This window comes from Acipenser ruthenus, chromosome 37 (genome assembly GCF_902713425.1).
Source record: "Acipenser ruthenus chromosome 37, fAciRut3.2 maternal haplotype, whole genome shotgun sequence".
NCBI lineage: Eukaryota > Metazoa > Chordata > Actinopteri > Acipenseriformes > Acipenseridae > Acipenser > Acipenser ruthenus.
In genome coordinates this window covers 3,352,128-3,375,749 of record NC_081225.1, presented here as the reverse complement: position 1 = coordinate 3,375,749, position 23,622 = coordinate 3,352,128, and the positions used below count along the sequence as shown (strand labels likewise).

At 40.9% G+C, this 23,622-nt stretch overlaps 1 protein-coding gene across 4 annotated transcripts in view; it reads right to left on the bottom strand.

Moving 5' to 3' along the window:
- Positions 1-23,622, bottom strand: part of LOC131706871 (dedicator of cytokinesis protein 5-like) — a 163,057-nt gene that overhangs the window by 109,985 nt on the left and 29,450 nt on the right. For all 4 annotated transcript variants that reach the window (XR_009310858.1, XM_059008767.1, XM_059008765.1 and 1 more), the window contains exons 2-8: positions 8,359-8,442; positions 7,115-7,155; positions 6,357-6,412; positions 5,356-5,452; positions 4,687-4,835; positions 3,875-4,010; positions 746-903 (exon numbers count right to left, since the gene is read on the bottom strand). Coding sequence is in view for 3 of the 4 variants with exons in the window: in XM_059008767.1 (XP_058864750.1) it covers positions 746-903; positions 3,875-4,010; positions 4,687-4,835; positions 5,356-5,452; positions 6,357-6,412; positions 7,115-7,155; positions 8,359-8,442 (721 nt within the window). In the remaining variant the exon portion in view is untranslated. The remainder of the gene's footprint in view (positions 1-745; positions 904-3,874; positions 4,011-4,686; positions 4,836-5,355; positions 5,453-6,356; positions 6,413-7,114; positions 7,156-8,358; positions 8,443-23,622) is intronic.

Below are 23,622 nucleotides of genomic sequence, written 5' to 3'. Positions count from 1 at the left end.
GGAATTGCTTTCCTTCCATTTTCCTTTAATATAGAGCTCTTAAACTGTACAGCATTTACAGACCTCAAAGAATGTGTTCTATCAACTGGTATGAATATTTTAGAAGAGTCCTCTGGGGTCTTACCCAACATTATTTTAAAAATACTTGTAAGCCAGTGTTTACCCTTATAAAAGTTTACCATGGTTAATTTGCAGGGTAGCTCTGCAGTTTTGCCATGATCATCACCCTATTTTGCCATGTTTTTTGTAATATTGTATGCTTATATCAAGTGATTGATAGAGACGCAGCTCTTTTATCTAAAAATATAATACCTGTCTAAATGTGCAGTTGCAGATTGGATAGTCAACAGCAGATGGCACCAGTGGTAGGCAGCCCCCGCTTGATATTGGAACCAGTTTTGCAGACTGGTTTCATCACGTGGCGATCATGAACGCTGCAAGCATGCATCTTAACTGCTATACAAAAAAGCCAGGCTCTGATAGAGCTTGGATACAGAGCTGTTAACCTCATCTCAGTGTTTGATGTCAAAATCTGAAATGGCAATGCAAGCTGTACAGCCCCTCTTGTGCATATATACGATTACTACCCTGGAACTCTTTTTTCCATCAGATGTGGTTTTAATGAAGCACAAATGGAGAAAACGCCTCCCAGAAGGAATGTCCCATCGTGCAGATGGAAACTTGGCATCAGAGGCAGGGCTAAGCTGTACAGATGAGCTGATACTGAAGAGACGCTGGTTCTGACCTGATGAAGTCGGACTGGTCGGGGTCGTACAGTGACATGAGCAGCTCAGCGTCCTCTCCGATGTTGCACACAAAGTTCTTGAGGTTCATGAAGAGGCTGTAGGTGTGGACAGAGCTGAAGAGAGACTGTCGCCGCATCTCCAGGTTCTGTCTCCGAGACTAGGGGAGGCAACACCAGGGGAATGAGACATAGGAGTGTTTACTTAACTCTTTAAACAAATCAATTTCATAAATCTTATTTGTTGTGCACTTCCATTCACTATATCGGGCTCAAATGTACAGTTTTAAAAGAAACACGTTATAGCAAACATGCATTTTTATTTCAAAACATGGAATCTGGTACTACATCATTTTAAATGAAGTTATCAGTTTCCATGTCTTTCAATCAGAAAATCTGAAATACTTCCTGGGTCATTTCACCTCAGCAGTGTCTTCTGGGTGAAATGATATCACTTGAAGAAAGCATGTCAGTCAACAGGGGGGTTGATTAAGTCTAGGAAAGAAGGCCCTGAAGGGGTGAGGACAGTTCCAGCCTCCAGGTGAAACGGCCAAGAAAATTTTAGTCTGAAAGCAAGGCCTGCTAACAGAGATCACGTTAATCTGGTGTAGAACCAGATATCATTCTTTAAAATGAAGACATGTTTGCTAAAGCATAGGTTTCTTTCAGAACTACACACTGCTAACCTTCATAGTGCATGACATGCATGGCATGGGCATGTATAGTGCATGACGTGCATGGCATGTGCATGTATAGTGCATGGCATGGGCATGTATAGTGCATGCCATGGGCATGTATAGTGCATGGCATGGGCATGTATAGTGCATGATGTGCATGGCATGGGCATGTATAGTGCATGATGTGCATGGCATGAGCATGTATAGTGCATGGCATGGGCATGTATAGTGCATGATGTGCATGGCATGGGCATGTATAGTGCATGACGTGCATGGCATGGGCATGTATAGTGCATGGCATGGGCATGTATAGTGCATGGCATGGGCATGTATAGTGCATGGCATGGGCATGTATAGTGCATGGCATGGGCATGTATAGTGCATGGCGTGCATGGCATGGGCATGTATAGTGCATGGCATGGGCATGTATAGTGCATGGCATGGGCATGTATAGTGCATGGCATGGGCATGTATAGTGCATGATGTGCATGGCATGAGCATGTATAGTGCATGGCATGGGCATGTATAGTGCATGGCATGGGCATGTATAGTGCATGGCGTGCATGGCATGGGCATGTATAGTGCATGGCATGGGCATGTATAGTGCATGATGTGCATGGCATGGGCATGTATAGTGCATGGCATGGGCATGTATAGTGCATGGCATGGGCATGTATAGTGCATGATGTGCATGGCATGGGCATGCATAGTGCATGATGTGCATGGCATGAGCATGTATAGTGCATGGCATGGGCATGTATAGTGCATGGCATGGGCATGTATAGTGCATGGCATGGGCATGTATAGTGCATGGCATGGGCATGTATAGTGCATGGCGTGCATGGCATGGGCATGTATAGTGCATGACATGCATGGCATGGGCATGTATAGTGCATGGCATGGGCATGTATAGTGCATGGCATGGGCATGTATAGTGCATGGCATGGGCATGTATAGTGCATGGCATGGGCATGTATAGTGCATGATGTGCATGGCATGGGCATGTATAGTGTATGGCATGGGCATGTATAGTGTATGGCATGGGCATGGAATGGGCATGCATAGTGCATGATGTGCGTGGCATGTATAGTGTATGGAATGGGCATGTATAGTGCATGACGTGTATGGCATGGAAAATGTATGGAATTATCATGTTAGCTACAATCGCTTTGATTATTTATTTAATTATTGTTTTTAAGTTTTTTGGAATGAATAAAGTTGAGAGTGCACAAGGCATCTTCAATTATATTACTCAGTTGTATAATTCTAGTTTAGAGGTGTTCTTTTTATTTAAAAAAAGAGAAGTTAATTAAAAGTGATGTAAAGCTAAGGCAAGTAGACAAACATTGTGTCTAATGCCTTCATTGTTGTTTACACAGAGAGGATAACAATGGTTCAAATGCAAAAATAAATCAGCGCGGGAGGGAAGACAAACACAGTGACAGGAGTGGTTTATCTCATTGCTCATAAATTGATTATTTTTGAGTTACCCACAAAGAACCACTGTGTTTCTGTTTATACCACATGTAATTTACTCATTATGATAGATTACATTATTTTAGTTTTACAAAGGAAACATTGCCGTTGCTGTGGGGAGCTTTAAATTCTAAGCTGGTGAAGCCATTATTGTGACATCACACTTGCTACACACTGGCCATTGAAATATGAAAATAAATAAGCTTTGGAACTCCTGCACGCGTGGTGTAAAAAATATATTTCACAGGCACTGGTGAAGGCATTAACCAAGATAGTTATCAACTTGACGTGAGTTATTTGTATGTTTTAATTCAATGTTTATATTCATACTGTATAAAAACAAAGACCTTGCAGATCATTCAATAACATCCACAAGAGGGCAGTACAAATCACAGCTTCCAACTTTCATCTGGTCCACAGATCCAGTGTCCATCTTAGTACCACTATTTTATCTGGGGTCAAATTATACCAGTAATTATTTTAAGCTGCCCATTCCTATTCTGTTTTCAGCAGGATGTGAAGCTCAGGTCTGTATTCTTTGCCCAAAACTGTTAACATCATTAGAATAGTGCCCTAAGGTCTGAGTACGTACGACCGCCCCCACTTCATGTTTGGCACATTAGAGTGTAACCATTAACAGCCCCCCTGCAACACTCAGCCCACAGTGTATGTGCATCTTATATGTGGTACTTTATACTGATGTATTTCAGTGATGCAGAGGGCAGGTTAATAGATGTACTTAGAAGACATGTTTGAGAGCTCTACTGAGGCCACAGGGGTGCTTTAAACTTTTTTTTTTAAAGTGTGTCTAAACAAGAAGAACTTGTACCCCAAGTTGCTCTTTAATATTACAAATCCAAGTAATACAATGCACGGTCTGTAAAGCACTCCCAGGGTTGCTTTCTCTCATGTTGTCTGGGTCACTCTGGGTCTCAGTTACAACTCATTTAGCATCTCAGCTTCTTGCAGCTCGACCCACCTTCTCCTCCTGGATGTACTCGTCAATGCCACGGGACGCTGTCTCGTGAGCGCGGAACAGGCTGACCGTGCTGCTGCTCTCTGGGTCCAGAGCGTTCCCGCTGTCATCCCGCACCACCAGGTCCAGACCCAGGATCCTAGCAAAAGTAACAAAAATGACCACGTCTGATCACATGCTCTTATTGCAGCAAGACCATTGGAGGACGTGCGCGGACGCAGCAGCATTTTGTTTTGTTATCTATAGCGTTGTATATGAAATAAATGCAAATATCCTGAAATAAAAAAACAAAACAAAAACATTTTAGACTTAAACCCAGCTATATTATCTTCCGGGACCATGAAAGGGCATGGGAACTGAGCTGCCCCCTTCTAAATGAATGATCAAGATTGAGGAATAATTAACAAGCCTGTACACTTTGCAGAAGACACAAAGCTGGGGGGAGAGGCTGACATATTTTCAGTTACTCGGGAAATCCAAAAGGATTTAGAGCACATACAGAACTGGGCTGAAAGGAATGAGTTATGGTTATGAGGTAACAGATTTAGACTTGAACAAAGGAGGATTAGGGGGGACTTGATTAAAAGTTTTTTTTTAAATCTAGAGCTCACAATACTTAAAGCACAGCACAAAAACCAGGACTAGAGGAAACAGTTGGAAATAAAGTAGAGACAGACTTTGGTGCAGGTGTGGAATGGGTTACCTAGGCATTTTGTTGATGCTGAATCACCGGATGAGCACTGATCAGTACACTCTCTAAAGCTCTTATGTTCTTTTGACTGCTTGCAGTCTCAGTTTGCTGTGTTTAAACTCACCGGTTGCCATAGTCAATCTTTGCCGTGACTTTTTTCTTGAGCTCTACAAGGTCATCCTTTGGCAGCGTCCCCGACACTATCTGCGAGCGGAACTCAATCAGGCTGTACGACATCTGCTGGATGTTTCGGAACAGCGTGGTCTTGTTGTTCTGTCACACCAAACAAACATGTCAAAAGAAATGTACAGCACCTAAAAACACTCGTTATACCACCTTCCACCAGCAGGTGAGATTCCGAAGTTGCTGCAGGCTTATCTTGTGAAGTTCAGTGAAAACCAGCTGACATAACTTTAAAATTAGTTTTGTCCTCTTAGCCCTCAGAATTTATTTGAAGATTTTTTTGCAAGATGGATGTTGCAGGATGCAGGAGCATACCCGAGAGAGAGTGTGTGCAGGCTCTGCCCCAGCCCAGCATGCAGGAGCATACCCAAGAGAGAGTGAGCAGGCTCTGCTCCAGCCCAGCATGCAGGAGCATACCCAAGAGAGAGTGTGCAGGCTTTGCCCCAGCCCAGCATGCAGGAGCATACCTGAGAGAGTGTGCAGGCTCTGCCCCAGCCCAGCATGCAGGAGCATACCCAAGAGAGAGTGTGCAGGCTTTGCCCCAGCCTAGCATGCAGGAGCATACCCAAGAGAGAGTGTGCAGGCTCTGCCCCAGTCCCCTGCCACTCACCACGAATAGTTTGTGCCAGATCTGTGCCCACTCCCGCAGGGTGGCAGTGAGCTCCTGAACCAGGGGCATGTCAGAGGGGATAACCGTCTCCTGCTGTCTGGAGAGGAAAGAGAGATGAGCATCTTTCAAATATCTCTGAGGATACAGCAGTGGATGTCTTCAATCACGGATTTGTATTACAGACAAGCTGGGATCCTCAATGCTTATTATACAACAGACTTGATAGTCCAAGCTTGGAAGGCAGAATAACACACAACTGGCTGATTTTCAAGCATGTTACTGGAAATGCTCATTCTTATCTGCAAATGTATCTTTACAAATACACTAATTTTGTTGTGCCTAAATTTAAGCGGAGTTGCTTTTCCTATCTCTGCCTATCCTATTGGACCATGCTTTCAGAGAACTTGACAACTTTTAAATCTCATCTGTTTATCACATTTAAAGAACACCTTGATGGGCAGGTGTTATTGATTGTATTTTCCTAACATGCTGTATTCTGTATATTTTGTATTGTATGTGTGTGTATGATGTAACATTGTGTATTCTATATATTTTGCATTGTATGTGTGTGTATGATGTAACATTCAATTTTCACCAGGCTTTGTACCCCCATATCAACACTTCAAGGGAAAGTACCGCAGAAAATAAGGGCTCATGGATTGAATCACCATCTTGGAATTTTGGAATAACTAATAACTAATAAAACAATGAAACACAGTAAAGTTTCACTGACAGAACCCGTCTGTACCTGATTAGGGTTTTGTTTGGACACCTGTACTTAAATGCCTTGTCTAGTGTTGGTTTGATGTTTTCCATTCTTATATTGCATCACAATAAGTAACAGCCACTTGAATTGATAATACAGAGATAGCTGCAAGAATTCTAAAGTTAAAGTCTACAGCTGCTATGTGCATGCATTTCATTACGATAGCAGCATGATTCAGATGATAGGTCAACTGGCACTAGCGTAAGTCTCCTGCATGCATGCAGCAGACACTTACCCTGTGCCCTCCACTTTGGCCTCTTTCAGGTGGATGTATGAAGCCGGGAAAATGCCCTGTGCGGAGAAGAAGAGTTATTCGAGCAGCAACCTTACATGTTTATTTCTTTTATTTTATTTTGAATGTATTACTCATGAAAGTTGACAGACAGACACTTATTTATACAGTTATGGGTTGACCGTTACAGGTTTGTTGCTCTCTTGCCTAATTCTAGCTAACAAACTAATTCCACACATCTACCTGTTGTGTACTTACAGTCTTTATGTGCAGTTTTTATGAAGCACATATAATGGCGACCATGTTTTTATTTTTTTAAATCATACATGGTACCACACTGCCAGTAGATTAACATTACTCCTGCATTTGCATTTCTGCTTTCAGTTACTCTTGGCATTGTAGTGGTCACTTAATCTCAGCATGTATTTTCAGGGTAAAAGCATCTCACTGACTGCAAAGCATGTTCGTCATTAAGGGAAGCAGCTGGTTAGTCATCAGAATTTGATCCCAAAGATATTTTTGGGATGAAATGCAAGTATAATATCTGTAAGTGAGGAAGACAATGATGAGACAGGTTTGTCTTTAAACCTGCACACATGAGACTGACATTGTGCATGCCAGTGAGATGAACAGAGTTATTTAGTCAGACAGAACCGCTTGCAGTCGCTGTCACATTCTGACTGACAGACAGGGACATGTTAAGATATTCTTTTAAATGTAATTTCTGGTTGAGAATGTACATTCAAATAAAACAACACTACCTTCTGAGCTTTGTTTCGCAGCAAGTAGCCTCTGTACCACCCTGTACCCAAAAGAGAATGCACAGTTAAAACAAAGACATCCACACCTCGAAACCCTTGAATTAATAACTAACCAGAACAGTAGTGAAGCTCACATTTATGATGTATTGTGAGGAAGCAAAATAAAAACTTTTAATTAATCAAAAGTATAACACAAGGAAAGGATGAGAAACTATTACTGTAGTTATATCTGCAATTATCATTTGCCAAGGTTATTATCAGGTGCCCAGGTTATAAATGATTTCTGACTGCAATAAAAGCTGCCACCACCACCAGCCAACTACATCTATAGATCCTTATTCAGAGTTTAAACATTAACTAAAATAAAGATGACATGTTTTTGGCATGAAACTAAATCAACCACCAAATTAAAAACTGTTCAGTGGTGACATGGTAAAAAGCGCTTGTGAAACTATAAGCTGCACACAAAATTCTGGTTTATTTTATCACAAACAATTACCATAGACCAGGAGCATTCTAAAAGGGGGTTAACCCTTTACACTTACCCATGTGGTCTACCTGTCTCATTGTAGCTCATGGTCTTATATCCCATCAAACTAATCCATCATGTGATTAAGCTATTTTACAATCATCTGCTACATACAAGCACATTTTTCTGCATTAAGGAGTTACAAGGTACAACATTGACTACATATATATATATGACTAGATTACAATAACCGCAATTACTTTTGTTAAGGAATACCCCTACCAAGTTTAATAACATTTGGATGAGCAGTGAAAGTCCAAAACTATAAGTGAAACAGGCAGTGCTTTACAGGAGAATAAGACAGTGTTTGGAGTAGGATGAGTTGGATTTTGTATTCCTCAAATCACAGAGGTAAACATTGTGTTCAAAACTATAAGATTTAGAACAGCTGGTACTTATGACTTTAAAATCTTAACAAAGTTAACCCTAACCAATACTTTAACAGCTGCACAGAAACCAGGACCAGAAGACACAGCTGGAAATTAAGTGGAAACATACTTAGGACAGAGGGAAGGAGACACTTCTTCAGAGAGTGGTGAGGCCTTGTAATGTGTTACCTATAGTAGCCAAGTTGTTGATGCTGAATCACTGAGATCCTTAAAGACCTGACTTGACAAAGTTTTGAGACAAATTAGCTACTCTTGTCATTTGTAAATGTTCTGATGTCCTTTTGTAATTAGAGCCCATTTTAAGACAGTGTTCCCAACCAGCTTACCTTCAAATGTCTCCAGGATGTGAACGGTGTCCCCCACCTGCAGCCCCAGCTCCGGGTTCCCGGTGGCATCATAGTTATAGATTGCTGCAGGGAGAGAGTGAGCGGAGACAGTGAGCTCGACAGTATCTTCACAGTTATAGATTGCTGCAGGGAGAGAGTGAGCAGAGACAGTGAGCCGGACACATCACAAGAGAGAGAGCTTTCACAATACCAAGCGTCCTGATCGCAAGGGTTTCCCCGCTAAAGTCAGACTAGATTCTGTTTAATAAACATTTCAACGTTCTGATTAACAGTTAACATATTGGGAATGTTGGTAAGCACTCAACAGAAGCAATCCACTTAAAAAGAAAGACTACAATATTAATGTGTATGAAACTATCAGTGTTTCCACACCAATGCATATAACTTGCTCTGAACAGTTACAACAAATTCGTGCCCGCGGCAGCTGTTCTTAAATTATGGGTCGTGAACACATTTCTGGCGGGTCGTAGCGTGTGAAAATAAATAAAGCTTTAAACGCGTTTTCCAACAAAAGCGTCACAGCAGCCTGTTGACAGTGGTGCTCGCTTATGCTGTGCTTGTACGTACTCGACATTTTTTATTTTTTTTTTCCTGAAGGGCCTCTGCAATACGATCAACCAACTGAATACCTGCATTTTCTCTGCGGTAGCCCAAACATCAGTTAGCTGGGTGGGGCATTAACTGTGTCTGTTTCAATTGCAGGTACTGACAGTAAGTTTAACTAATAGGATAGTCAAATATATGAGTTTTATGCAGCTGTCCAATCATAAGCAAGCACAAGCACTGAATGAAAATTGGCAAGTAAGTGGCCAATGGGAAAGTGAAAGATCTGACAGCTGTCCAATCATTCGTGAGCAGAGGCGGGTTGTTAATATGCCGGCTAACCACTGAATTTCGCCGACTGTTATTGATAATACATTTCAGTATTTATAATTTAATTTTCTCTCCATATATTTTTACATTTCAACAAACAAGGGAAAAAAGAAGCGCAGCACTCACAATTACTGTCTGAGCCAAGAATAACTCCCACTAAAACTCTGGGTAAAATGTATTATTTTTCTCATATATATATATATATATATATATATATATATATATATATATTATATATATACATAGACACACACACACACACACACTCTGTATATGTTGCAGGAAGGATAAGACCCTATGCAATAGTCAGTGTGGCCGCAGACAGTCAAGTAAGATCAATTTATACCCGTGCCCAAATGACTTTGAGGACCCCTGGACTATATAAAACACTATGGCCAACATCTACACTTCACATGCGTTTTCTGAAAACATTTTTTAAAATGTTTTAGACAGTTAATATTCTGATGACGTTTAAAAACTCTTACTTTTATTAACACCCCTAACTTCTACCTCTGAATTGAATTTTTAAATTAGGGTTAAACTTGATTTCAACTGAAAAAGGTTTCAAACAAAAGGTCTCAATAAATTAACCTGACATATCTCTCAACTGATGACCTTACCCAAGGATAATTACTTGGTACGCTATGTACACGTATGTGTCAGTCACATACATATGTCAAAGCTGTAAATACATCAGAGCCACCATAATCGAGAAAAGTGATAATGAGTTTTGTTTAAATAGTTTTTGTAAAAGTACAAAAGATAAGTTGACAGAGCATTTAAATAGAGTCTGAACTGTAGGCCTCTGGTCAACCTTCCAATGTTAACAAACCAGATGTTATTTTTTTGTAAAACAGAACAATTTTTTTTTTCTTTGCTACAGTTCAAGGTTTAACCTTTCCTCCAGCATGTCCTTAACAGAGCACTGAGATCAGGTGCTGTAAATTCTATCACAGAGACTGAGTTCTGACAGCCTGTAATCTTACCTCCCATTTCAAACTAGTTTAATCTCAGTCTGCTGCCAATAGAGAAACTTTAACCTAGACCCTGTGGTAGATGAACATGGTATAACACATTGTGTCCAGACCCTGTCTACTGTACACATGTCTGTATGACCGGAACAGTTAACACTCAAGCTAAAATTCATCCATATGGCAACTAAAGCAAAAAATAAAATAAGCTAAATGACTGAGGTCCATAGTTCTTGCTACAGTAGCTTAGCCTCTTGTTACAACCAAGCTAAATAAAAATGTGATATGGAGACAGACGGATGTGCCATAATCTATTAATAATAAAATGACGAAACAAATTTATTTTTACTTGGACTCTGTTGAAAGCAGTTTATCTAGCCGCCACACTTTAAATTTCCTTCCTGTGTCTAAACAATCTACAGCAACATGATAAACTGAATGGTACTAATGAGGAGATAAAAGGCTTGGTTATTGTCCCTGTACAGATCAGTTTTTTCTCAATACCTGATAATGTTTTGCATTAAGTAAAATACAGAGTTTGCATGCCATAGTTTATGGGTCTTTTTATTCCATTGTTTTGGATCAGTGTCTCCGGGTGTACAATGTGTTTCTTGTTTTGGATCAGTGTCTCCGGGTGTACAATGTGTTTCTTGTTTTGGATCAGTGTCTCCGGGTGTACAGTGTGTTTCTTGTTTTGGATCAGTGTCTCCGGGTGTACAGTGTGTTTCTTGTTTTAGATCAGTGTCTCCGGGTGTACAGTGTGTTTCTTGTTTTGGATCAGTGTCTCCGGGTGTACAATGTGTTTCTTGTTTTGGATCAGTGTCTCCGGGTGTACAATGTGTTTCTTGTTTTGGATCAGTGTCTCCGGGTGTACAGTGTGTTTCTTGTTTTGGATCAGTGTCTCCGGGTGTACAGTGTGTTTCTTGTTTTGGATCAGTGTCTCCGGGTGTACAATGTGTTTCTTGTTTTGGATCAGTGTCTCCGGGTGTACAATGTGTTTCTTGTTTTGGATCAGTGTCTCCGGGTGTACAATGTGTTTCTTGTTTTGGATCAGTGTCTCCGGGTGTACAATGTGTTTCTTGTTTTGGATCACTGTCTCCGGGTGTACAATGTGTTTCTTGTTTTGGATTAGTGTCTCCGGGTGTACAATGTGTTTCTTGTTTTAGATCAGTGTCTCCGGGTGTACAATGTGTTTCTTGTTTTAGATCAGTGTCTCCGGGTGTACAATGTGTTTCTTGTTTTGGATCAGTGTCTCCGGGTGTACAATGTGTTTCTTGTTTTGGATCAGTGTCTCCGGGTGTACAATGTGTTTCTTGTTTTAGATCAGTGTCTCCGGGTGTACAGTGTGTTTCTTGTTTTGGATCAGTGTCTCCGGGTGTACAATGTGTTTCTTGTTTTGGATCAGTGTCTCCGGGTGTACAATGTGTTTCTTGTTTTGGATCAGTGTCTCCGGGTGTACAATGTGTTTCTTGTTTTGGATCAGTGTCTCCGGGTGTACAATGTGTTTCTTGTTTTGGATCAGTGTCTCCGGGTGTACAGTGTGTTTCTTGTTTTGGATCAGTGTCTCCGGGTGTACAATGTGTTTCTTGTTTTGGATCAGTGTCTCCGGGTGTACAATGTGTTTCTTGTTTTGGATGTGCTCAAAGTATTCATTTATACTTCTTGTTTCTAGAATAAAAACAAACTACCTTTCAGCTGGGTAATGTCCCTCCTTTCTGACTTGTATCTTTCATTGATTTGTTCTGAATACTTTAAACCCGCCCCAACTACTGAGCGGCAGCACATTCCTACATTTCTATTGGAGACACTGCTTGCAAGATTTAAAACAAGATTACAGTTAGGAATGGAGGCTTGTTCACAGGATTTAAACCTGTATTACAGTTAAGATACAGAGGATTTAAAACAGAATTGCAAATTGTGGCAAAATGTAAAAAAATGCCTACACACAAAAACCCTGAGAAATGTGCCCGTGACCATAAGGATTTAGTTGTGGAAGACAGCAAAGGAAAGAAGGTACAACTTAAGTGTGCAAGTGCTGTCGAGTTACTAGACATATTTTCACAGAAAAAAACGGCCCAGCATTTCGGAAAGTGACCAAAAACAATAATTTCATACAGTATATAAAAAGCGAAAGCCCCCAAAAAACGATTTACATAAAACTCAAAAATGGCTAAAAATAAGCACCGAAAACTGTAATTAATAAAAACAGAAAAAAAGTTTGGCGGACACAAAAGCTGAATATGATTCACTGAAACTGAAGAATTAAGACAGGTTTCTTTCTGTTTAAAATATATGCATGCCTGCCTCCACTATATCCCTGTTGCTTTCATCTCAGGGCAGAAGGAAGGGTACACTTGTATACACAAACAGTGGTGAGGGTATTTGATGGGCTACCTAGCCATGTAGCTGAATCATTGGGATCCTTTAAGACCCAACTTGACAGTTTTCAGATCGATCAGCTACTAGGAACCGGGTGAGCACAGATGAGTTGAATGGCCTCTTGTAATAAACAACCAAACAGATTGTTGTCTGAAAGCAACATTTAGCAATATAGGGTTAAATTATTTTAGGTTTTTGAATTGTCAAAGGGCTCGATTTTGGGGCAAACCTCCAATGTAAGGGCTAAACATGTTTTCTTAAATAATATAAAGTCCATATTTCATACCTGTGTTTAATAATTTATTCCAGATCATTTCATATTTTTGGGGTTTGAAACATATACGTGGATTTGAAGATCGACAGCAAAATAATAAGTGCACATTCAAATGTAAAACATATTGGACTAAATTACTTCCAGAAAATATGAAGTAGGCCTATGAATTAAAAAAAAAAAGTTTCATACAAAGATTTAGTTTTGACTGTTTCTCCATTGATCAGCGCTGTTGTGTTCACACCAGTTCACAAATTCCATTTCAAAAGGCTATTCCAAGGCAATTTATCCTGACCATGTGAAATGAACTAAAAAAGTTATCCTCGTTTCTCAGCCACACCCTTATGAATATACACAAACAGTAAAAAAGGCAATTTTGTGTTTCGAAACTAGCATGCTATTAGAGAAACATCTAAATAAATATCTTCATATAAGCAGTTTGCTGTAGTGAACGCCCTGGCCTGAGAAACAAGACAAGGAGATCTCAAATGCTGATAATCACCCACGGTTTATAACATTAACTCCGGAAAAACTCAATCAATGTGTGTCGTATCTACACTGCACCTTGGCCTGTAAACAGAAGGGAAATGTATACTGATAAACGACATGACCCTTGAGTCAATTGCTTCCAGGCTCAGAGTCAATAGTAACAGAATTTTACAACTTCGTATTAAACAGGAAACACATGCTTGTACAAGAAGGATCACACTCATGTATTCAGGAGCACTGATCTCTTTTAGATAGTGGCTGCATCTGAGCTCCAGTATACAGGCCAGGACACAATGATGAATTACCAAACCACTGCTGGATTTCTATTGAGCGTTTATTCAGTGTGGTTGTAAGTGGCTGAAACTGAACATTTCCTTCCTTTACAGCTCGCAAGAATAGCGTTATGAAGAAAGATCACAGGTTTTGATATACTGAGCATTTCAAATTTGAATATCAAAACATAAATCAAACAGAGGTTTCTTCAATTTGTTTATGTAGTTTTTGTGTTTAGCCAGGAAACATGCACTAATTAACAAAACCAAAAAAATTAAAATCACTAAGCATAGCAGAGTTTGCAGACTTATTTTTAGATTTCGCTAATTATATAGGCTACATGTTGCTGTACGCATTTCCAATCAATGTGATTGGATAAGGTGACCAGATGTCATGTTTTGGACAGGACAGTCCCACTTTTGGAACACTGGTCCCAGTGTCCCCAGAACTTTTCTTGGGACGCTCACTTTGTCCCAGTTTTCGCGCCAGTAACAGAATATTGTATCTTCATGCAAGCTGCTGTGTTACAATACATAACTGTGACAGAGAGCGAATGAATCAGAGTCAACAATCTCCCTCCTGACCTGTGAGGGCGCGGTATAACAGGAACAGTGTGCCCCGGACTGGATGCTTTGACAGTTCATTCAGGGTCAGTCGGAAGTCGGCCATCCAAAAAGGGCGTGAAGCCACAATACTAGAAGTCAGCGCCTTACTGCGGTAGGCGATGTGTCAGTCATGGATTGGAGGAGACATGATTGCACTCGCTACCAAAGGGGGCGTGACTGAAGGTACATCGGGGATGTGGCTGATCGCTGTGTATTAGTCAGTGTTATTATTTAAAAGCAAATAATAAAGCTTTGTTTTTCACCATTGAGCTGTTGTTGGATTGTTATTCTTAAGCACTGCATCACCTCTACACCTGCGCACTACAAACCACTTTGCCACAATAACTTATTACAGTACAATGACACTTGATGTGACTTAAGGGCCAGTAGCATTAAAAAGCGACTGTACAGCGGCGTGCAAATCTGAAGAATTACTGAACAGTCAACGTTCATATTTTCAACCACAGAGAATTGCAGGCGGGTTTGTCCACTGATTGTTCCGAAAACGAACTGGTCGGCTATCCTCACCTGAATCATCACACTTGCTGCCTGGAGAGGTTAGAGTGCTGTAGTCTAACAATAACGGCTCATACAGGTATCATTGTATTGTGTTGGAATTATTCTCATCATCCATGATATTCGTATATCTGCGTACAAATGACATGTGTAGCTATGGGCGACAATTGTGGAAATCAACGCAGTCATGTCACATCACTGTGCAATGTTACAACACAGTGAAGCTTGTCGTGGTTTGAACACTTTTCATTTCTTTAAGTATACACTTTATGTTGTTTTTATCAATAATGAAATGCAATAGTTTCAGGTGTCCCAGTGCCCATGTAATGTATTGTAAATAAACTCGCACCACTCACGGTTCTTTGCCCCTTTTAAAAGCACCCAGACACAGGAAAATGGATTTTTAACGTGGTGACGCGCTATATTTTTAATAAACACAAAAACAAAACACAAAAGAAACACCTAGCTCTTAAAAGAGCTCTAACTAAACACACACGGGAACCTAACTAACCCGCAGGACGGCGAAGCTGTTTACCTGCCCAACAACAAAACACTCCGTTCTGTAAACTTACACGACTGCTTGGAAGCAGAGCACTCCTCCTGTAAACTTACACGACTGCTTGGAAGCAGAGCACTCCGTCCTGTAAACTTACACGACTGCTTGGAAGCAGAGCACTCCTCCTGTAAACTTACACGACTGCTTGGAAGCAGAGCACTCCTTCTGTAAACTTACACGACTGCTTGGAAGCAGAGCACTCCTTCTGTAAACTTACACGACTGCTTGGAAGCAGAGCACTCCTCCTGTAAACTTACACGACTGCTTGGAAGCAGAGCACTCCTTCTGTAAACTTACACGACTGCTTGGAAGCAGAGCACTCCTTCTGTAAACTTACACGACTGCTTGGAAGCAGAGCACTCCTTCTGTAAACTTACACGACTGCTTGGAAGCAGAGCACTCCTTCTGTAAACTTACACGACTGCTTGGAAGCAGAGCACTCCTTCTGTAAACTTACACGACTGCTTGGAAGCAGAGCACTCCTCCTGTAAACTTACACGACTGCTTGGAAGCAGAGCACTCCTTCTGCCTCCTCCTCAGCAGCCCTGAGCAGACTGATTGATTCACTTTTATACCCTGCACCTGGCTCTAATTTAATAATAATCACCAGATGCAGGGGATAATTAAGCAATAAAACAATTAACAAAACTGATTAAACAATACAACAAACTAACAAAAATGTGCCTGCGCACATGTCCTACGCAGGAGGATTTTAACCCCCCTCCCTGCTATGTTACAGTATTAAAAACATTTTTTACATTGATAGTTGAGTACTCTACATGATATACATAGTTTTAAAAAATCACGTCCTCGTTTCATTTTACTTTTCTTCTTGGAGGCAGGGCACATCTCTTTTTAACTTGGCGACCCCTTATTTTTATTTCTGTGTTAAATATATTATAGAAGAAGGATATTTTATCCTGCAAAGTTTAAGAAAAAAATAGAGACAAACATTAATGCTATCTGTTGCATACTTGCGATAGCTATGCAAGGTATTTTATAAGTATTTTACTTTATCACAGCTATGGGTTTAATAGAAGAAAAACAACACATTGATAAAAACATGTTTTCCCCTTTAAGTTTCTCCAAATAGTTTTATTTCCAAATGTCCATTTTAATATGTTTTAAGACAACAGGTATCACTTAAAACAGAAAGGAACCCGTTGAAAACTTGTTAATTGTATGATGGCATTTTCTGCCTTGTCTACGAAACGTTTTTCAGTACCAATCAATGGTATTGAGAAAGAGTCTCCTGAAAACTTCTCTGCATATTTTACACAGGCTAATGCTTATGCTTATATTAAGGAAGATTAAATAGCATTCCTTTCATAGGTAAAGAAGTGACAACATTTCATTTGATCAGAAAAGGAATACGATTTAATCTTATTACAGCATGATCTCAGCCTTACGTTGACTCAAAAAAATAAACTCCAGCCAAGATTAGCAATGAAATTAGCCTTGGAAAATGAATCGTTATCTATTATTTAAATTGTCAGAAGATGCTTTCTCGTGACCATTGACTGGTACCGAGCTTTGGATACTATACCCTGCTCCAGTTGCTATACCCTGCTCCAGTTGCTATACCCTGCTCCAGTTGCTATACCCTGCTCCAGTTGCTATACCCTGCTCCAGTTGCTATACCCTGCTCCAGTTGCTATACCCTGCTCCAGTTGTACATAAAGTATAACGATGTGGTAGCGGATTTTATTAACAACTTTTGTTTACATAATATGCATTATACAAATCAAAAGATTGAATTTGATTTATAGTATTCCCACATTGTCAAACAGTTTCTGTTAATAGGAAGAAAAAGAAACACAGTGCGTGAACCCAATTGATGAGCCTTCAAAGGTTTAATACAATCTTTGAATCCCTGGCTAGCAAACTAACCTTCGAACCTTCGGACACAGCCCTACTATTTACCAGACTTAATAACTACTTCAGAAGGAGATTCCTGTTTCTGCAATCAGGGCAGCTTCTAACAAAACTCAGAAAAATCCTAGTATCTATTAATCACGGCACACTAATGATCCAAGCAGAAACTGCAATCGAAAAAAAATATACTAAAAAAATAGATTATATGAAGTAACCATTTAATACATATAACTATTTATATATGTAATGTTGTCATACAGGAAGGGCCTGGTTTTCAGATTGGACACTGGAGGATAGCATAGAGATAGAGATAGAGCGATATGGAAAATGGAAATCAAAGAGAGAAGATGCAGTTTCTTAGGGAGAAAAAGGACTAGATTTGAAGCAGTAATCAGCAATAAAATAGAATCTTGGAATTTGATATTACTGTATTGCTACTGTGTAATGTAACTATACTTGTTGTGTAGAAATGATTCACAAACAAGTTTTTGAAAGTAAAAGATTCCACTCTGAATATCACCATGAGTCTCTGCATTAACTTTCAATATGATTAGATCAAACATTGTCAAACTGAAACTAAAAACCCAGTAGCTTGGAAGTTATTCACCATATTTCCATACTGTTCCAGTTTAAGGACTTCAAGATCTGCTCACCTTATGAATGAAGTACTGCTGCTTCAGGAATTATTTTCAATAATTTCATTTACACCTGAGGGAACGCCCCATATTTTCAGATGATCTAACTACACAACAGCCATATAATTACATGTAATCAAAACATACTGTACACAGCCACTGTCTGACCAGCATTATTGAAACACTGTACACATCCACTGTACATGACCGGCATTATTGAAACACTGTACACAGCCACTGTATGACCGGCATTATTGAAACACTGTACACAGCCACTGTATGACCTGCATTATTGAAACACTGTACACAGCCACTGTATGATCTGCATTATTGAAACACAGTACACAGCCACTGTCTGACCTGCATTATTGAAACACTGTACACAGCCACTGTATGACCTGCATTATTGAAACACTGTACACAACCACTGTACATAACCGGCATTACTGAAACACTGTACACAGCCACTGTATGACCTGCATTATTGAAACACTGTACACAGCCACTGTATGACCTGCATTATTGAAACACTGTACACAGTCACTGTACATGACCGGCATTATTGAAACACAGTACACAGCCACTGTATGACTTGCATTATTGAAACACAGTACACAGCCACTGTCTGACCTGCATTATTAAAACACTGTACACAGCCACTGTACATAACCGGCATTATTGAAACACAGTACACAGCCACTGTATGACCGGCATTATTGAAACACTGTACACAGCCACTGTATGACTTGCATTATTGAAACACTGTACACAGCCACTGTACATGACCGGCATTATTGAAACACTGTACACAGCCACTGTACATGACCTGCATTATTGAAACACTGTACACAGCCACTGTACATGACCGGCATTATTGAAACACAGTACACAGCCACTGTATGACTTGCATTATTGAAACACTGTACACAGCCACTGTACATGACCGGCATTATTGAAACACTGTACACAGCCACTGTACATGACCTGCATTATTGAAACACTGTACACAGCCACTGTACATGACCGGCATTATTGAAACACAGTACACAGCCACTGTATGACTTGCATTATTGAAACACTGTACACAGCCACTGTACATGACCGGCATTATTGAAACACAGTACACAGCCACTGTATGACTTGCATTATTGAAACACTGTACACAGCCACTGTATGACCTGCATTATTGAAACACTGTACACAGCCACTGTATGATCTGCATTATTGAAACACAGTACACAGCCACTGTTCATGACCGGCATTATTGAAACACAGTACACAGCCACTGTATGACTTGCATTATTAAAACGCAGTACACAGCCACTGTATGACCTGCATTATTGAAACACAGTACACAGCCACTGTATGACCTGCATTATTGAAACACAGTACACAGCCACTGTATGACCTGCATTATTGAAACACAGTACACAGCCACTGTATGACCTGCATTATTGAAACACAGTACACAGCCACTGTATGACCTGCATTATTGAAACACAGTACACAGCCACTGTATGACCTGCATTATGTCCCTGTTTTACTGTGTGTACTGAACTGGCATATCAGCCCATTGAATTGATTGGAAAGACAAGGGCTGGACAGGAATCGCAAACCATAGGGTTCAAAGAGGAATCTTGGAACCACATGACAGTTGTGTTACGTCTTGACACACCATTTAACCAAGAGAGTTGAAGGGGCGGGATTTAAGCACTTAAGACTGCTAAAAAAATAACCAATTATTTTCAAAGCAAAAACAGTGACAATGAATGCAGGGGGTCAAAATAAGCCGACGATCTGCACAATCCACCGCCTAATACTATATTTGCACCGGATACTTTAATCATAACAATATTAAGAGTATTTTCAGGTATTATCATACTGTAAGGTGATATATAGTGATATATAGTACATAACAGTTACACATATGCACCAAAAAGGGATATTGGGGGTTCATTTATAGAGGCTGTATGCCTTTAAGAAGAAAGGCGTGATGGGATATCAGCTGTTGTCAGCTGACATATAAATCCTTAAGTGCAGAGGTGCTGGATTATTACACTGCTGTTTCATGCAACAGTTGTGATGGTGACCAAATGTGTGTGAGCACTGTTGTGTAAAAAAATTGTTAAAATGAACAGTTGCATTCAAAAAATGTACAATAGCGAAAAACAAAAAGTAGACATGCTCTCTCTCCCCTGTCCTTGCCTCCACCACTCTTTCTCCCAACTCTGTACACTGCTACCTTCACCCTCTTCTCCTCCCTCGACTCCCTCACCTCCTGACCTGCCCGCCCAGCCCCAACCCTGGCTCTCCTCTGTGCTCCGCTCAGCAAGAACCAAACTGCGCTCTGCTGAAAAGAAATGGAAGAGAACCAAACTCCCTGCTGCCCTAGACCTCTACCGCTCCCTCCTCTCCTCCTTCTCCTCTACTCTCTCCTTTGCTAAACGCTCCTATTTCCAATCTATTATCCAATCCTCCACTGACAACCCCCGGGAACTATTCTCTACCTTCTCCTCCCTCCTCAACCCTCCCCCACTCCTCCTCCTCCATACTCTATCTCCTGTGATGACTTTGCCTCTTTCTTCTCTAAAATCTGATATCCGCAAACTCTAACACCTCTCCCTCTCCCCCACCCCCTCCCACTCCAACACCTTCTGTCTCCCCTACTAACTCACCCTCCTTCTCCTCCTTCTCTCCCCTCTCAGACTGACCTCTCCTCCCTCCTCCAGGGCCACAAACCCACCACGTGCGCCCTGGACCCCCTCCCCACCACCTCTTTAAAGCTGCTGCTCCTGCTCTAATCCCCTTCAACTCCTCCCTTCTCAACACCTCGCCTCTCTGGCCTCTTTCCCTCTGATTTCAAACAAGCCTCTATCACCCCCCTCCTCAAAAAACCTACCCTGGACCCCACATCCCTCCAGAACTACCATCCCGTCTCCCTCTTACCCTTGCTCTCTAAAACCCTCAAGCAGGCAGTACACCGCCAGCTCTCTGCTTTTCCTCAGTGGTTTCCGCTCTGCTCACTCCACTAAAACTGCTCTCCTGTCTGTCACTAACTCGCTAAACTCTGCCCATGCTGCCTCTCTCTCTCTCCTCTGTCCTAATTCTCCTCAATCTCTCTGCTGCCTTTGACACTGTCGATCACTCTATTCTCCTATCCTCTCTCGCTGACCTGGGAATCTCTGGCATTGCTCTGACCTGGTTCTCCTCTCTACACATGCTCCCTGGGCCCTCTCACATCCAATGGTTTCTCATACTATTTCTATGCTGATGATGCTGACCCCACAATCCCCTCCCGTATCCCTACCTGTCTGTCTGCTATCTCCTCCTGGATGTACTCGGATCACCAAAAACTCAACCTCCCTAAATCTGACCTCCCTTTCTTCCCTTCCTCATCTTCCCCCTCCTCTGATCTCTCCTCTGGATCTCACTAGTATGGGGGGGGGGGGGGGGTCACCTCTGAGGATGAGTTAAGTGCCAGAAAGTCTTTTAAACTCCCCGTTAAATGTTTAACAAAAGCTTCATCCTGCAGCAGGAAAGTATTAAACCTCCAACGCTTGGCCCGTTTTATCTCAGGAATATAGTTGAAAGCATATGATACAGGGGCATGGTCCGAGATTAATATATTTTAGATAATAGAATTGGATATCTGTGGACTTCACAAACTGCAAAATATTACTGGATACTAGAATAGCACCAATTCTGCTATAAGTTTTATGCCTGCCTGAGAAAAACGTATAATCTCATGTAGAGGGGTTCTGAATCCGCCAGGGGTCACAAATCAACACAGCTTTACATTTGTTTAATAACTGAGTAGTTTTAGGAGAATGTGTGAAGGGTGAGATGTGTCTAACACTGGGTTGAATAGCTGATTGAAATCTCCTGCATCAAAATTATTTGGTGCATAGAGAACGGCAATACAGTCCTCTACGTTATTCAACTGCGTAGTCACATAGCAGAATCTCCCCTCGGAATCATTACCTTGGAGATTAATTTTAAGGCTCAGCTGTCTCTTGGCAAGAATAATGACACCCCTATGTTTATTCTGAGCAGAGGAACGCGCAATTACCTTGTAATGTTTATTTTGAAAACAAACAACATCACTTGAAAGCAGAGGAGTTACCTGCAAGCATGCAATATCAACCGTATTTCTTAAGAGATAATCTAAGCGCTGTGCTCTCTTTACCGGATGATTGGCCCCTCGTAAATTCCAGGAATTAATGGCAACACTAGCCATGATCAAAGATAGGAATAAAGATCAGAGAGAGTGAACTAATAAAAGACGTAGCACTCAGAAAGCAAGAATATTCGACATACAGAAAGACCATTGACTCGGCACTCCTCATCACATAGCAATATCTTTTTGGACAGAAGAATAGTAATGTCAAAAACACAGTAAAAAAAACTGAGAAGGGAGCGTGGTTACAAAAATTTAGTATAATAAAGAAGAGAGCCAGAGGGAGCACACTGCATATCAGATATCTCATACCACAGTTATGATCTGTACTCCCTGTCGCTCATTGATTCCACTCCCCATCTACCCCTGAATCACCAAATCTCAGCCTCCCCTTCCCTGCTTCTACCTCCCCATCCTCCCAACCAATCTATCAATTGTCATTGTGAACCAGATTACCCTGCGGGCACTTGCTGTGACCTAAACCACCTTGCAAATAAGAAAAATCAACTGCAAATTCAACAACCGTAAACAACATGCACATAATCTAGTAGCCCATGTATTCAGTATTTAGGGAACTAATTGTAGTACAGATTGTCACCAATTATAACATTAACGCCACAGTCAGTAATAAAGATTGTGGAAATTAACACAGCCACGTCTCCAGATTATTAGTAATGAACTGCAGTAGTATTCTTAATAGGGTTATCCTACCCTCTGCAGTGTAGATATCTCCTTGAGGATCTTACATTATAAATGACTAGATCAATGTCAAGAAAAACCAGTAGAAATGTGCAAACCTGACGGGTCACTGTCAGTCATAGGAGTAAGATGTTTCCACTCCAATACCGTGAAGGAACGAAAAACAGTAATCCAGGGCATGGAGGTAGATCCCGGGGGGTGGGGGGTATATATACCCCCACTTTTTGGTCAGGGGGATTACATATCAATCATACCCCCCAGTTTTCAAGCTTAATTTTACATAATTATATAGGTAATATTTCTATAACAGTGATCCGCTAATTTTGTAGAGCGGAACAAACTATGTCGTACTAAAAAAAAAAATACACACGAACTATACTCACAAAGCTCTGCACGCCATCTAGCCAAACAAAATTCCACATGATTATTAATAGCAGTCCCTTCCACCACCAGTTTAATTTTTGTGATCATAACCAGCTTAATGTAAGAGACCACAACCACAAACAAAGTGAGTGCAAAAACTTTTGGTTAAAATATCATCCCCCCCCAGGTTTTCAGACAGATCCAGGTCAAAGTTAGTCCATCAATACCTACTCTGGACTAAGGGATGAGAAGCGCAGGGCCCTTCACACAGAGGGATCAATAGACCCTGTCATATCCTGGAATCTACCTCTTCAGGATTAGTGAAAGACAGACGCTCCCCTCCATGATTAACTTTCAAAATAGCTGGATACCCCAAGAAATTGTTCACTCCCTGGAAGCGACGCTTCGATCTCACTTCACCAAAGGCCCTCTTCTTTGCGGTGGTGACAGCAGAGTAATCCACATAAAAGGAGAACATTTGACCCTGTACAATGACCGGAGCAGATTTTCGAGCAGCCTGGAGAAGCTGTTGTCAATCAGTGTAATGAAGGCACTGAATTA